Here is a 13,472-nt window from a genome sequence, read left to right on the forward strand (position 1 = left end):
ATACTCATGAATATACTCATGCTCATGTCTCACGCAATGCCATGCTATTCAAGCAAGCCAACCTTAGCGTGAAGTGAAAGGCTCAGAGGCCGCGTAGCGAGTGAGTACCCCACATATCTGTACACCTGCACCGCATCTACATGCCTTGCCTTGCCCCAGGTAAGCATATCGGGCTTTCCCTACCTAAGCCAACGCCACGCGCATCGTGCTCATGAATAAGTCATGAATAAGTAGATAATCCCATATCTATTTTGTGCTTTTCGTATCACGCACATTATCATTGGAGGAGTGGTGCCGGGTATCATCCATGAATCGTACTCAAACATTTCCCTGACCGGGATACTAGCCAGCACCCGATCGCCAAGAATGCTCCATGCCGCCACCGCCCGATAGGGGACACTCGTGTCCCTGGCTAAGGTCATACTCTTGCTCGTTTGGGCTCGGGTCCAGCCATTAGTTGCGCAGCTGTCTGAGCTGCTCGTTCGTCTCGGATGCGAATTGCTTCGGTTCCGTCGTCGATGAGAGACTCACGGAACCACGGGTGTTTCAGCGCTTGTTTGGCCGATATGCGTGCTTTCGGATCGTAGACGAAGATCTTTCGTAGCAGGTCAAGGAGCTGCTTGTTGAATGCTGTGTTGGCAGGAATGAAGTCCTTGTAATGGGTTAGCTTCAGCTGACAAGAAAGACAACACGATACTCACGCTAAGGTGTTTCATGGCTTTCACGTATTTACGTGAAGCCTTTGATGTTTCGCTGTTGGGATAGTCCAGCTTGCTCTTGGAGAAGAACTTGGCTGCGGTGTTTGAGCTGTTACTCTTGTGGTTTGCCTGGACCTGGCGGATGATCTTTGGATCGATCTTGCCGTTGCACACTGCTTCCATCATGGCGAGATGCTCGAGATTATCGTGCGTCTGGAAGAGAGCGTCGCCCGTGAAGAACTCGACGATGATGCACCCTATACTCCAAATGTCGCAGGGATAGCTCCAGCCGAGCTGCAAGATGATCTCGGGAGCGCGGTAGTGCCGTGTTGACACCACGGAAGAGTGATACTCGTCGTCAAATGTTGCCGAACCAAAGTCTATCAGCCGGATCTCGCTATCCAGAAGTACCCTTCTTTGCCTGGCAGATCTTTGAGTCGTCTGCGATGATGAGGGTATGTTTCGGTTGTATGTGAATGTCTGGTAGTGATTTTGGACGAGAAGAATGTTCTCGGGTTTTAAGTCGGTATGAATGAGGTTGAGATCGTGGAGAACTGATGATGGTCAGCAAAAGCTATGTCAACGATAGGTAGATCACTCACAAGCCACGCTGGTGAACAACTGCCGGGCAAAGTTCTGGATCTGACTACTCGGAAACGGTACGAAGCCATTCCCCTTCAGAAAGTCGAAAACACTTTGGCCCAGCAGGTCGGTGACTATACATATGTGGTTCCGGAAGTCGAAACAGTCGCGAAGATGTATGCATTTGTTGCGGTTGTCCTTGTCGTTCATGGAAAGAGTAGAAAGTACTCGAAGCTCAATTCGAGAGGCGTCGCGATATTTCTGCACAGAACGTATGATCTTGACAGCACATCTTGTCTTCCTTCTCTTGTCATATGCTTCGACAACCTTTCCAAAGGTTCCTTGACCGAGCATTTTGACGATATCGTCTAGAGGAGGTCAGCAATTTGGCACACAAAACAAGGGAAGCAGAGCACTTACATCGTTCGGTCAAAGGCATTCCTTCTTCTATGACATAGTGACCATCGTCGTCGTCAACTTTCTGGTGCTTGTGTATGTTCTGTAATTCGGTAAGGGTTTGAGCAGGGCCTAAGAGTGGGGGACTCACGTCTCGGATGACGGGCACAATGACCTCGGGTGCCTTTTTGGTTGGTTTTGTTGGTGGGATATAATCTAAGAAGGGATCGGGTACTGCCTCTTGTTGCTTTCGCTTTGCTTGTGACCTCGTGTTCTTCTCCGGTATTACTCTCTTCCTCTTTTGGCCTATCCGCACATCCTCATAGGAATTGCTTGCGGGATTGCTGCCATAGGACTCGAGCGAAGTTGGGGCGGTAATGGTCTGTAGCGAGTTGGTGCGCCCACCAGAATGTACGGAGGCAGATGAGGACGAGTTGCCGTATTGACCGTGACGTGTGGAATAGACGGGACTATCGGCATATTCCACCTCATAACCTTGATCAATCTTTCGTTTCTTCCCAGCATTCGAGGATGCATCCTGACGTGGAGCGTTCGAGGCGGAGGCCTGGGGAGGAGGAGAATCGTCGTCTATTATGATGATCTCTTTGGGTGGACCATTTTTGTAGAATTCAACCCAGTTAGGGCCGTGCTTGTTTTCTCGGCCGGGCCCGCTGGCCTGAGTTGATGCCATGGATGGAGCGTATGAGGGTTGCTTGATAGTTGCTGGTGACGGCTGGGGCTGCTGGTATTGGGTATGCTGAGGTATGGACTGATACGAGGTGGTTAACCGCGGCGGCGCAGGCAGAGTGTTATTGGTGGGGTATGTGCGAGATGAAGCTGGTGCATATGTGCTCTGATGAGGGTATGCATATGGGTTATGATGGACTGGCAGCATTGTGGTAGCTACTGAAGGAGTTGACATCTTTGCTCATAGTTGGTGGCAGACTGAACCGAATTGCAAGTCGAGGCTGGAGACTAGTCGTTTCGAGTATTTTTCGATGTCCGACTGACGTGCCTTCCACGTCCTAATCGACTTCCAACTGAGCTGCACTGTTATATTTGTTGACACTCGCTTCTGGGAAAGGAAAGGCCGTTCAATCGAGGTTCGTATTGTCCGGTCTTGAGTGACTGAAAATGACAGAATGTGCCGTGCAAAGTGCAAGATTCTGCACACTGTCGAGGACAAGCCTCAGCACGCTACATGCGCATTCATCGCTGTTCCAACACAGATTTCCAAGTACAACTCTGACCTCTGTGCTGTACTGTCGTTTGAGAGTGGGGACAAATCTATTCTCGGTATTAGAAGGGCGTGGAGGAGGCGGTCGATGATGTTGACGGCAGTGATGAAGTCGGGTGGTGGTCTCTTCAAACTCGCGCACCTGCAGTCAGTGATGCAGCCAGACACACTAAGCCAAACTACGCCAGAGTTTAGCCCGCATGAGCCTGCAATTCGCTGGATCACGCCCGACTATCGCAACCGCCTCCACAATTCGTAAAGCCGAGAAGAAACACTCCCACGATGAAGTGCTCGTCACTGTGCAGCACATGGCGGCTACGAGCTACTGTAGAGTAATATCTCCAACTATACGAATTATTCGAACATCGAGTGTTCACCCATTAGCACTACAAGTAAAAGGCATGAATTCCTTCTGCAGAATCAGAGACTTGAAACAACCATGGCTACATAATGTGGACTGCCAGTGCAGGCCTGACGGTCAAAAGGTTCATTTGTCCGCTTTGTTGCGACCAGAGGATCCTTGGCTGGAGTGCCCGTTTTCTAGGGCGCCACCCCGTCTGGGCCATGATATGCCCTGCAGTTCGCTCCGTCGAAAATCACGTCAGTCATGGTGTTGATCTCGTCCCAGACACCGAGAATCGAGATCGTCTGGTACATTATTGCTCGAACGGGCTCGTGATACGAGAAGGAGTGTCGATATAAACACAAGAAGATACGGTGACAGTGTATCGAATACCAGCATGATATCCGCCTGAATGTATTCGAATCAGCATGGACAATCACAGCGAAATAGTCTCTTTCGTTGGCATAGTATGAATAATTAGAGCACCAAGGCTCTTTATTTGCACGATATCGTTCCCCAGATTCTTTCCAATGACATGCATGAATGTGAAAGTAATGTGCTCTCAGCACTGTTGTACACAGTTCATCTCTGTACTGCACCCTCTGACCCACTGTTGAATGCTATGCGGACTTAACCTCCCAAACGCCTCATGAACAATGTTCAGATTTCCGGTCTCGAAACCGTGTCATCGACAATGCTGCTGCCCTTGACAAATGATCGTGCGGCCCTGCCATCCGACTCGAGCACGAGAAGCAGGTCTCGTGCCTGAATGCCGGACTCGGTTTCCTCATCGAACTGCCCGAACTGAGGAGCCTTGGGGACTTCGGCCGCTTTTTCCTGTGCGGGTGCTGCAACAGAGACAGCTCTCGTGGGTGTTGCGGCAGAACTCTGAGGCCCGCTGCCCGATCCTCCACCCATCCACGAGTATGTCTTCTTTTTGTTACCGCCGAACCTTCCTAACATACCCCCAGTAAGGGCCGTTCTGGCGGCTTGGTTGGTAGATGCATGCTGCTGCTGCTCAGTGATCTTGGTTTCAGCAATTTTGCGTTCTTTCTTGCTGGTTTTCTTCTCGTTTTCGGCAGCCACAGCAGCAATGGCTGCTGCTTCAGCCTGTTTCTCGGCCGCAGTCTCTTGAGCTGAAATGACCTCATTTCTCTTTCGTCTTTTGGCCTGCCGTGCCTGCTCAGCTTTTAATTCTCTGGACGAAAATTTCTCAAACTCGGCTTTTGCAGGATGAGCGGAAGCTCTAGACAGAGGCCGCGAACTGCTTTCTTCGTTTGCCTGGGCGTGCGTGCCTATCGTTGATGTTAGCAGAGTAGAGACAAACAACAAAACCCCAATGCTTACGTTTCATGCCCGCGCCGGCTCCCGAAGTTGAAACGTTCTGCGGCTCTGTCTCAGTCGGTTTCGGCGCTACAGCCATGTCTGACCAATCTTCGGGAATGCGACCTTGGGAATGCTGCCGCCTCTCCAAGGCAAGTCTGGCAGCAGCTTGTACAAGACCTGTGATGCGTGCCTTGGTAGAGAGCGATAGTAGCTTAACCAGCTCATTTAGCCTTTCAGCCTTCTCTTTCGTGTCCAGGATGGATTGACCTTGGTCGATTACTCGGGTTGCTCCTTCTAGGCCGTTCACTCGAACTACTGGAGGAGGCTGGTTCTTCTGTGTGTTGACCAAGACACCAGATTGTGGCTCAACGAGATTGCTCCTATGACTTATGGCCTTGATCTTCTCATTTAGCGTGCCGCCGTAGACAAACGGATCCCATAACTCGTGCTGCGAATGCCTCGCCTCTTCCCAATCCGCTCGCTGGTGGGTCCTGGCCTCCCTCTCTTCTTGACTCACCACCGGCTGCGGTGGCTGCGGTGCCTGAGGTGCCCCCATTCTGGCACCGCTGCTGCCTGGTCGAATGTGGTTGTCATTCGCATTATTGAAGGGTCCTGGCCCAGATGTGAAAGAAGTTGCACCGTTTGGAGAGGGCGCTTGATTTGGAAACGCTGGAGAAGGCGCGCCACCAAAGTCGAAATTGCCCTCTCTTAGAAAGCTCATATCACCATCTCTATCCTCCCTCTTAATGTATGGCTGTTGGGGAGGGGCCATAGAACCAGATCTCTGAGGGACAGGATGAGAGATTCCATTCATTTGACCGTTCACAGGGCTGCCTGCTTGCGGGGTATGCACAGGTTGTTGCGCAAAAGATGAGGGGGCATCGGGCGACAATCGTGGCCGTTTCGGAGGCGGCGCTTGTCCAGTATATGTTGGCGAAAATTGCGGTTGCGGCGAGGGAGAAGAGTATGACAAGGAGCCTGCTGGTGATTGAGGATTGAACTGCGGTCGTCCGTTCGGTTGGGGATATGCATGGTTAAAGGATTGTGGTTGCTGAGAAAAGGACGGCCGTGGCTGCGGCGGCGGAGGTTGCGCCATCTTCGGACTTTTATCCTCTGCGCAATATTACCACCCAGGCAGATGATCGAGACAACCAGAAAGCCGTATGCGCGAGCCTTTATGCTCTGTCCTCCTCCAGGTGAAACGTGTCATCCCAACTATCGATGCGCATCTAATTCGTCATATTTCGGTCGTCGGTGAAAGTGATAGATCGGTCGAGGCGCTTCTATCCGATCTATGGGCGATAGTGAGGTTGAGAACAATATTGATAGTGATCGAATGGTCGACTGAGGATTGAGGGTTGAATCATTGTCCCGGCAGTGCACGTGACGTCAAGTTGGGGCTTCCGCGTTTGTCCCCTTCCTTCGCGGCACTCCTCCAACTTGCACCTTCGACTTCTCTACCTGCGCATAGAGTTGATGTTCATGAACTGTCCGTTACAGCTCCTACTGATTACGATCAATGTTACTCATGTCATTCTCTGCGGACACTCAGCTACGACGACCGCATGCATAGTAACGCCCGCATGATTTGATTAATCGCATAACACAACCCTACGAAGGGATCAGTGCAAAGTCGTCGCGATCATGGCTACGAAACGCAAAGCTGCCGCGATGAGCGGCCCAACAGAGGATGATGATCCGATAGATCCATCAGATGAGTTGACCTTTATCGGTCTGGGAGGGTGTCAAGAAGTTGGAAGATCATGCCACATTCTCCAGTACAAGGGGAAGATTGTCATGGTACGAACAGCAGTGCAGGAACGAAGGACAGCGTACTAACAATTAATAGCTCGACGCTGGTATGCATACGGGCAGAGAGGGCATGGCGGCTATGCCTTACTTCGACGACTTCGACCTAGGAACTGTCGACATCCTTCTCATTAGCCAGTACGTACTCCCAACTCCCTTGTTTTTGCCAGGCAGGTTTGTATGGCAGTGGAGGAGGCAATTTGGGACGAGCGTGCATGGGGAAAGCATATGCCACGAGCCGGGAGCGACTGGACAAGTCTCTGTCGAAGGCTCCGTGAGCATGCTGTATCTTAGATCAGGACAATACGATGCATTTCAACCAACTTTGCTCCTTCCTAGAACTTCTTCAACCACCTGCCGCCCTGCTGAGGATTGTGTCTCTCCACTGCCATACCAATTCTTGACCCGATCACTAACGCTCTTGTGTCTGCCAGTTTCCATCTCGACCATGCCGCAGCTCTACCATACGTCCTTGCAAAGACCAATTTCCGTGGCCGAGTCTTTATGACCCATCCCACAAAAGCAATCTACAAATGGCTCATCCAGGACTCTGTCCGAGTCAGCAATACATCGTCCACCTCCGATCAGCGAACCTCTCTCTACACAGAAGCCGACCATATCTCGACTCTGACACAAATCGAGACAATAGATTTCTACACAACTCACATGATCAACGGCGTACAAGTTACGCCCTACCCAGCCGGCCATGTCCTGGGTGCTGCTATGTTCCTCATCAACATCGCCGGTCTTAATATATTCTTCACAGGAGACTACTCCACAGAGCAAGATCGACATTTGGTAGCTGCGGCTGTCCCAGACCAGAAGAAGGTCGGCAAGATAGACCTTCTGATATCAGAGTCTACCTTCGGCATATCCACAGCCCCACCTCGAGAAGAAAGAGAATTTGCCCTCTTGAAGTCGGTGACGAATATTGTCAACAGGGGAGGAAAGGTTCTAATGCCAGTTTTCGCCCTGGGAAGAGCACAGGAACTACTACTCATCTTGGAAGATTACTGGCAGCGGCATCCGGAGTTGCAGAAGACCCCAATCTATTACACAGGAAACACAGCCAGAAAATGTATGGTTGTATACCAGACATATATCAACGCAATGAACGACAACATAAAAAGGATCTTCCGAGAGCGTATGGCGGAAGCTGAAGCCAGTGGCAATGCCAAAGGTGTCAGTGCCGGGCCATGGGACTTCCGCTTCGTGCGAAGTTTACGTAGTCTGGACCGCTTCGATGATGTGGGAAGTTGTGTCATGCTTGCTTCACCTGGTATGCTGCAGTCAGGCATGTCAAGAATACTGCTCGAGAGATGGGCGCCCGACCAGAGAAATGGAGTCGTTATGACCGGCTACAATGTCGAAGGGACAATGGGCAGAACTATCCTCTCAGAGCCAGATCAAATACCAGCTATCATGAGTGGCGGCCACGCACAGTCTATCGGTCGACGGAACAAGGATGATGATGCAGTACTGATACCACGAAGGTGCTCAGTAGAAGAATTCTCCTTTGCTGCCCACGTTACAGGCAAGCAGAACATTGATTTCATCGAGGCAGTTCGTGCTCCTCACATAATTCTGGTACACGGTGAAAAGTCACAGGCTGCGAGACTGAAATCAAGATTACTTGACAACGATAATAAACGAACCGCAAGCAATGCAGACGTGCAACAGACCAAAGTATACAGTCCTGAAAATGGCGCAGAAGTCAAAATTCCATTCAGGAAAGATAAGATCGCGAAAGTAGTTGGTAGACTGGCACAAAGACCGGCTCCTACAGGACCAGAAGACGAAAGAGTAATCAGCGGTGTCATGGTTCAGAACGGCTTCAAGTTGAGTTTGATGGCACCAGAAGACCTTCGAGAATATGCAGGTTTAACCAGCACCACCGTACTCTGCAAACAGCATATCACATTGAGTGCAGCAGGTGTCGACCTGATCAAATGGGCTTTAGAAGGCACATTCGGCGCGATTGAAGAAGTCGGCCAACTCAAGACTGAACCCAACGGCCACGTAGCAGCCAGAAATGGCACCACGAAAATGGAAGCTACACCCAAGGAAGAAGAAGAAGAAGCCGACGAAGAATTCACCTCCGAACCACCTCGCACCTTCCTCATCATGGGCTGCATAACACTGAAATGGTCCGGTCAGGCCAAGGAACTCGAGCTAGAATGGGAAGGCAACACAATGAACGATGGCATCGCAGATGCAGTCATGGCGGTCCTGACCACCGTCGAAAGCAGTCCAGCCGCAGTAAAATATTCTTCCAGCAAAGCAAAACATCACCACCACAAGCCTGAATCAGAAGAGCACCCCGAGAAGCAAGTCCCAAGCCAGATCAACGGCAACGGTACCACGAACGGTGACCACCAACCCGTCAACCTCCGCAATCAACTCGCAAACCTCACGCCCGAAGAACGCTTCTCCCGCCTCTGCATGTTCCTCGAAGCACAGTTCGGTGAGAACATCAATCCCATCGAAACACCACGAATCAGTCATCTCATGCAGACTGACAGCGACACCAAGACGCTCAAAGACGAGGCAGAAGCCGACTCAGACGACGAAGCAGCAATCGAACAGCGCAATGCTGCGCTTGTCGCATCAGAGCGGGCGAGACTTGCGGCGCTGGGCATACCGGTGCCTGGACTGGAGATCAAGGTTGATAAGATGGTTGCGCGGTTGTGGTTGGATGATTTGACGCTGGATTGCGGGAGTAAGGTTTGGAGAGAGCGGATCATGGCTGTTGTTGAGCGGGCGGTTGAGACTGTTGCGCCGCTGTGGAGTGTTGGGGGTGGTGCTGGGCGGTGAATGTGGTATGGTCTGGGAGGTGGGGGTTTTGTGCTGAGGTAGCAGCAGGCCTGAAGAGATGGCAAGAACAATTTTGTGCTGTTGATGCTCACGATATATGGGCATCTATCTACGTGACGATTAGGAGGCAGAGAAGGTTGCAGATTATACGTGTGTACTGTACTTTAGCTTCTGGGGAGCAAGCTTCTCTTCTGACATGTCTTTCAATTTGATCGTGGTTCAATGAGCTTGTGCAGTGGCATTTCGGGTCTTTTCTAGATACATGCAATGAATGTGCGTTTCCGTGCTGCAGCTGACGACGGTGCCATTGATTCTAGATCCTTCATAATTCTCACCGCAATGTGTTCGATCTGATTACTGGAAGCTTCCAATCCGTCTTGCAATCTGCTCGTTCCAGTACATAAGTCTTCCTACCAGTCATCATGTAATCCTCCCGTGTCATGCCTGTACCTCACCCTGAGATCGCTCTTTCCCGTCTTGTTTTACGCAATAAACCCTCATCAAGCAAAGCCATTGCCAAAAGAATGTAGATGTCCATAAAGAACAGTGGGTGACAAGGCATGTCTGGATTCACTCCCAGTGAGCAAGAAACTGTGCCACGGGGTAGCATCAAACACTCACATGACACTTCTCCAATAACAGCTACCGTGCTTCTAGCATGCTTCATTCACTCCATTTTGCTACACACCATCAGCACCACCACACAACCGCGAATACTAAGGTGCATGGATCAAACTCACATTGTAACCTCAGCGCTCCCCCCATGAGCCTTGACAGCTTCACCTAAGTTCTTAATGGCGTCATTGAGATCTGGAAGCCCTCGCTTGAACATGCCGGTTTGACCAGGGGTAGCAGGAGTGACGACCTTCTTCGGGCCACCATTCTTCCCGGCAGTGCCGAAGATCTCGTCAAGAGCGGTGCCAACTCTGTTGACGATGTAGCCGATAGTTGCGACGATGAGTATTAGGATCAGGACGTCCTGTGTGCCGATGGAGGATGAGCTTGATGGGCGAGGAGCTTGGAGTTGCAGGTGGGGGATGGGGGAGGTGGTTTCCATTGTGGTGGTGATGGTTGGTTGGTTGATATGAGTGTTGAGAAGCTGGAGTCTGTCTGCTGGGATCTGGTGAGGTGAGATGTGATGAAGAAGAGAAGAAGGGACGACAGCACGATGTGAGGTATTTGAACACCACAGAAGCAGTAAGCAAGCAGCAGAGAGCTGAGAAGGACATCTGGCATGAACGGGAGGTGTTGGGTTCCTGCAGAGCTCTTCCAGGTGCTTCCAAGGTCCAGACAAAGAAGTGTTGCGTTTCATGTGCTGGCGACGCCGATCAAGTCTCTTTTGGGGGTTTGTCTCAAGATGTACCGTGGAGCTAGACGTCTTTGGGATCGTAATTCGTATAGGATGAGCAGAGTGGAAGGAACGTGGTGCTTCTTGGGAGTGATGGTGGGCGTAAGGACCTTCACTTGCTCAAATGTTGCGGAGGTGATGTTGGCAAATATCGGGCGACGAGCTTGAATGACAACGGCGAGTGGCTAGTGAGTGCTCAAAAGATGAAAGACAGCTTATGCAATGTCCCGTCGTGCTCGCCGTTAGAGTGTGCGGTCTGCATGTGCTCTGTTCGTCGACATCAGTACGAGCAATGCCTTGATAGTCAGTCACATGTTGCTGATCAGTAAATCGTTCCCAACTGGTGGAAGACTACCTGCAAGAAGATAATGTGCTAAGACAGGTGAGCGATGGGCAACAGTGTAACGCAATCGTGTTGCAGGTGTCAATACCGTTGAGGAAGGAGATTCCCTGAGCAGAAAGCAAGGCGATCATCCAAACGATGCCGAGCTGGATCATGCAGAGTCCATCCGTCCATCCAAGCCCTTGCGATCCAAGCCTCTATCGCTCTCATCGACCCAGCCCTTGAAACCCCTCGCCGGCACACCCAGCTCAAACATCTTATCAAGCTCAGTCACACTGCGATCCTTCGACTCCGGCACATAGAACCAAGTCACCACAGTAGCAACACCACAGATCCCACTCATGACAAACCCAGTCTTGGCCCTCAGATTCCCAGCATCCGGGTTGAAAACATACGGCAACACCAAGCTGAAGATCACATTCGCACCCATCTGCGAGAAAACACCAATGCCAACCGATTTCGCACGAAGCTTCAATGCTGATACTTCGGCGGAGATCGCGGTCGATGCAGGCCATGCACCCATGCCGCAGATTATGGTGATCACCATCATGGTGGTTGATGAGTACCTGTATTGCGTTAGAGACGGGAACGTGAAGCTACACACGCAACTCACCAAATCGTGACGACACCCGTCCAGCAGCCTGCAACGCCCATAGCACACCACAACACAGTCGTGATAGCAAGCGAGGTGAAAGTCGAGATCCGCCTGCCAACTCGACTCATAAGCCACACGCCAATTCCATTGCCGATGAGGCCCAACGCGATCCCAAGTATGAGGAATATCAAGCTGTTACTCGCACTCATCCCAACGACCTGCATGAAATAGCTCGCCTGCGACAACAATGGCAAACCGAAGAGCATTGGAATCATGCCTGTGAAGACGACAATACCAGTCCGTCGCAGATTGCTGCCTCTGAAGCAAGCGATGTATGTCGCTTCGGCTGCTAAGAGCCTCTCATGCTCAATCGAGGCCTTGAGCCGGTACACTTCAGCTGCGATGTCGTTGGTATACAGTCGCTTTGAGGCTTTCCACGCAGCGTCCATTAGATCCCGCCGGATCAAGTGGGCGGGACTTTCCGGCATGAGTAACGCCATTATGAATGGAACGGCAGAGAACGGCCATTGCGATGCGATGGGGATCAGGTATGCTTTCGACGTGTCTCTCGAAGATGAGGTAAAGACCACGACTGAGCCCATCAGCTGTCCGAGCAGGATAGCAGTGGGGCACAGCGCCAGTGCCGACCCTCGCATCGCGATGGGGACGGTTTCAGAGATGTATGTCTGGATTGTTGCGAGGACGAAGCCAGTCGAGAGACCTTGGAGGGTCTTGCCGGCCAGGAAGACACCACGGCGGGCGTCGTAGTCCGCAGGCAGGTTCGACACATAGAGGATAGCAACACCGATGGCGGATATGAGACTCCCTGTGGCTAAGGACCAGCGACGACCGACTCGGTCCTGAAACCATCCTGCCGAAACGCCGCCGATGACTGATCCGATGGGACCAAAGGCATGCCACAATGCAAGCCATGTTGCTGGTATGATCCATTTGCCGTAAAGGAACCGTCCGTAGTCTTTTTGAAAGTGTGGAAGCGCGGCGACGGTGCCCACGATGACGGTGTCATAGCCTGTGGGTCGGTGTCAACTTTGTATTACCATGACCACTAACCATAATGCTGGAGACCATGGACGTGCAAATTGTACTCACCCACAAGGAGTATACCAGTGACCAACCCGATCACATACCCGACGACTTTTGGATATTTGCGAATGGCCTGCCCAAGCGGTAGTACTTGCTGCGTCCCTTTTTGTGGAGCTCGCAGTGCAGGCGCCGACAACGTCTCAACAAGCTCCACCGATGGCTTTTGACTGTCAACCCTTTGCATCGTGAATCGTGTCAATTTTCTGGAGCACTGCACAACACGTTCAATGTGGCATTTGGGTTGCGCGAAGCAAGCGACTGTCAAGTGGATATTGAAGCTGGTTAAGGCCGATTGATGTAGTTGTTTGTACGGCAGCTGCCCAGCCCGTCCTGGTGTTACACGCGACTTCACCCCAGAGAACGTTACCCCAGAGCCACAATAATGCATCAAGTAGTGTATGAGTCCTGTTTCCGCACTTTTGAAGCGAGGAGATTGGCTGCTCGGTCATTAGCTCGAACTCGATCGACGTGAAATGGGAAACCTCCTTCCGGACTTGGTCAAGCTTCGATGTCTCCGCTTCTTGGCTTCGTCTCCGTCTTCGAAGCGAGACATGAGAACCCAGCTCGCTGCTGGATCCTGGGGGAGAAGTTCGCAAGCGGCAAGGTGTGCTTGTTACAGACTTCATGATGCTGAAGCTCAGCCAGGGTCAATACTTCTCATTGGAAGACCTGCACAGGAAAGTTGGGACTGAGGTGCAGAGCGCCATATCTTCTTTGGATACATACTTGCGACGTCCAACATCGTTTGAAAAGTATCAGCCTGTGAACAGACGATACCGCCATGTCTAGGGCTTGGTATCGTCATGTGAGTGAAAGCTTCTGTGAAATACGTGGAATGCAGTCCTCTATTCGAACCATCGTGCTCGAAATATTCATG

General features: G+C 51.4%; 5 protein-coding genes across 5 annotated transcripts; 1 reads left to right on the forward strand and 4 right to left on the reverse strand.

The window, feature by feature from the left end:
- Nucleotides 1–418: 418 nt before the first annotated feature.
- LKH1 (serine threonine protein kinase CMGC group) lies at nt 419–2,598 on the reverse strand (the record flags this gene model as incomplete). Its single annotated transcript, XM_064870737.1, has 4 exons — nt 419–652; nt 702–1,252; nt 1,301–1,648; nt 1,701–2,598. 4 exons carry the CDS (start codon nt 2,596–2,598, stop codon nt 419–421), a joined length of 2,031 nt encoding a protein of 676 aa, XP_064733190.1.
- A 1,318-nt stretch (nt 2,599–3,916) lies between these two features.
- Nucleotides 3,917–5,678, reverse strand: PMZ80_002305 (uncharacterized protein; the record flags this gene model as incomplete). Its single annotated transcript, XM_064870738.1, has 2 exons — nt 3,917–4,551; nt 4,604–5,678. The coding sequence occupies 2 exons, from the start codon at nt 5,676–5,678 to the stop codon at nt 3,917–3,919; spliced, it is 1,710 nt and encodes a 569-aa protein (XP_064733191.1).
- Nucleotides 5,679–6,226: 548 nt separating this feature from the next.
- YSH1 (endoribonuclease ysh1) lies at nt 6,227–9,205 on the forward strand (the record flags this gene model as incomplete). The annotated part of the gene is made up of 3 exons (XM_064870739.1): nt 6,227–6,382; nt 6,432–6,529; nt 6,826–9,205. 3 exons carry the CDS (start codon nt 6,227–6,229, stop codon nt 9,203–9,205), a joined length of 2,634 nt encoding a protein of 877 aa, XP_064733192.1.
- A 667-nt stretch (nt 9,206–9,872) lies between these two features.
- On the reverse strand, nt 9,873–10,262 carry PMZ80_002307 (uncharacterized protein; the record flags this gene model as incomplete). Its single annotated transcript, XM_064870740.1, has 2 exons — nt 9,873–9,885; nt 9,946–10,262. 2 exons carry the CDS (start codon nt 10,260–10,262, stop codon nt 9,873–9,875), a joined length of 330 nt encoding a protein of 109 aa, XP_064733193.1.
- A 785-nt stretch (nt 10,263–11,047) lies between these two features.
- On the reverse strand, nt 11,048–12,779 carry PMZ80_002308 (uncharacterized protein; the record flags this gene model as incomplete). Its single annotated transcript, XM_064870741.1, has 3 exons — nt 11,048–11,462; nt 11,510–12,521; nt 12,602–12,779. 3 exons carry the CDS (start codon nt 12,777–12,779, stop codon nt 11,048–11,050), a joined length of 1,605 nt encoding a protein of 534 aa, XP_064733194.1.
- Nucleotides 12,780–13,472: the final 693 nt, after the last annotated feature.

This window comes from Knufia obscura (genome assembly GCF_036327395.1).
Source record: "Knufia obscura strain CCFEE 5817 isolate CBS 148926 chromosome Unknown scaffold_2, whole genome shotgun sequence".
In the NCBI taxonomy this organism is placed as follows: Eukaryota; Fungi; Ascomycota; class Eurotiomycetes; order Chaetothyriales; family Trichomeriaceae; genus Knufia; species Knufia obscura.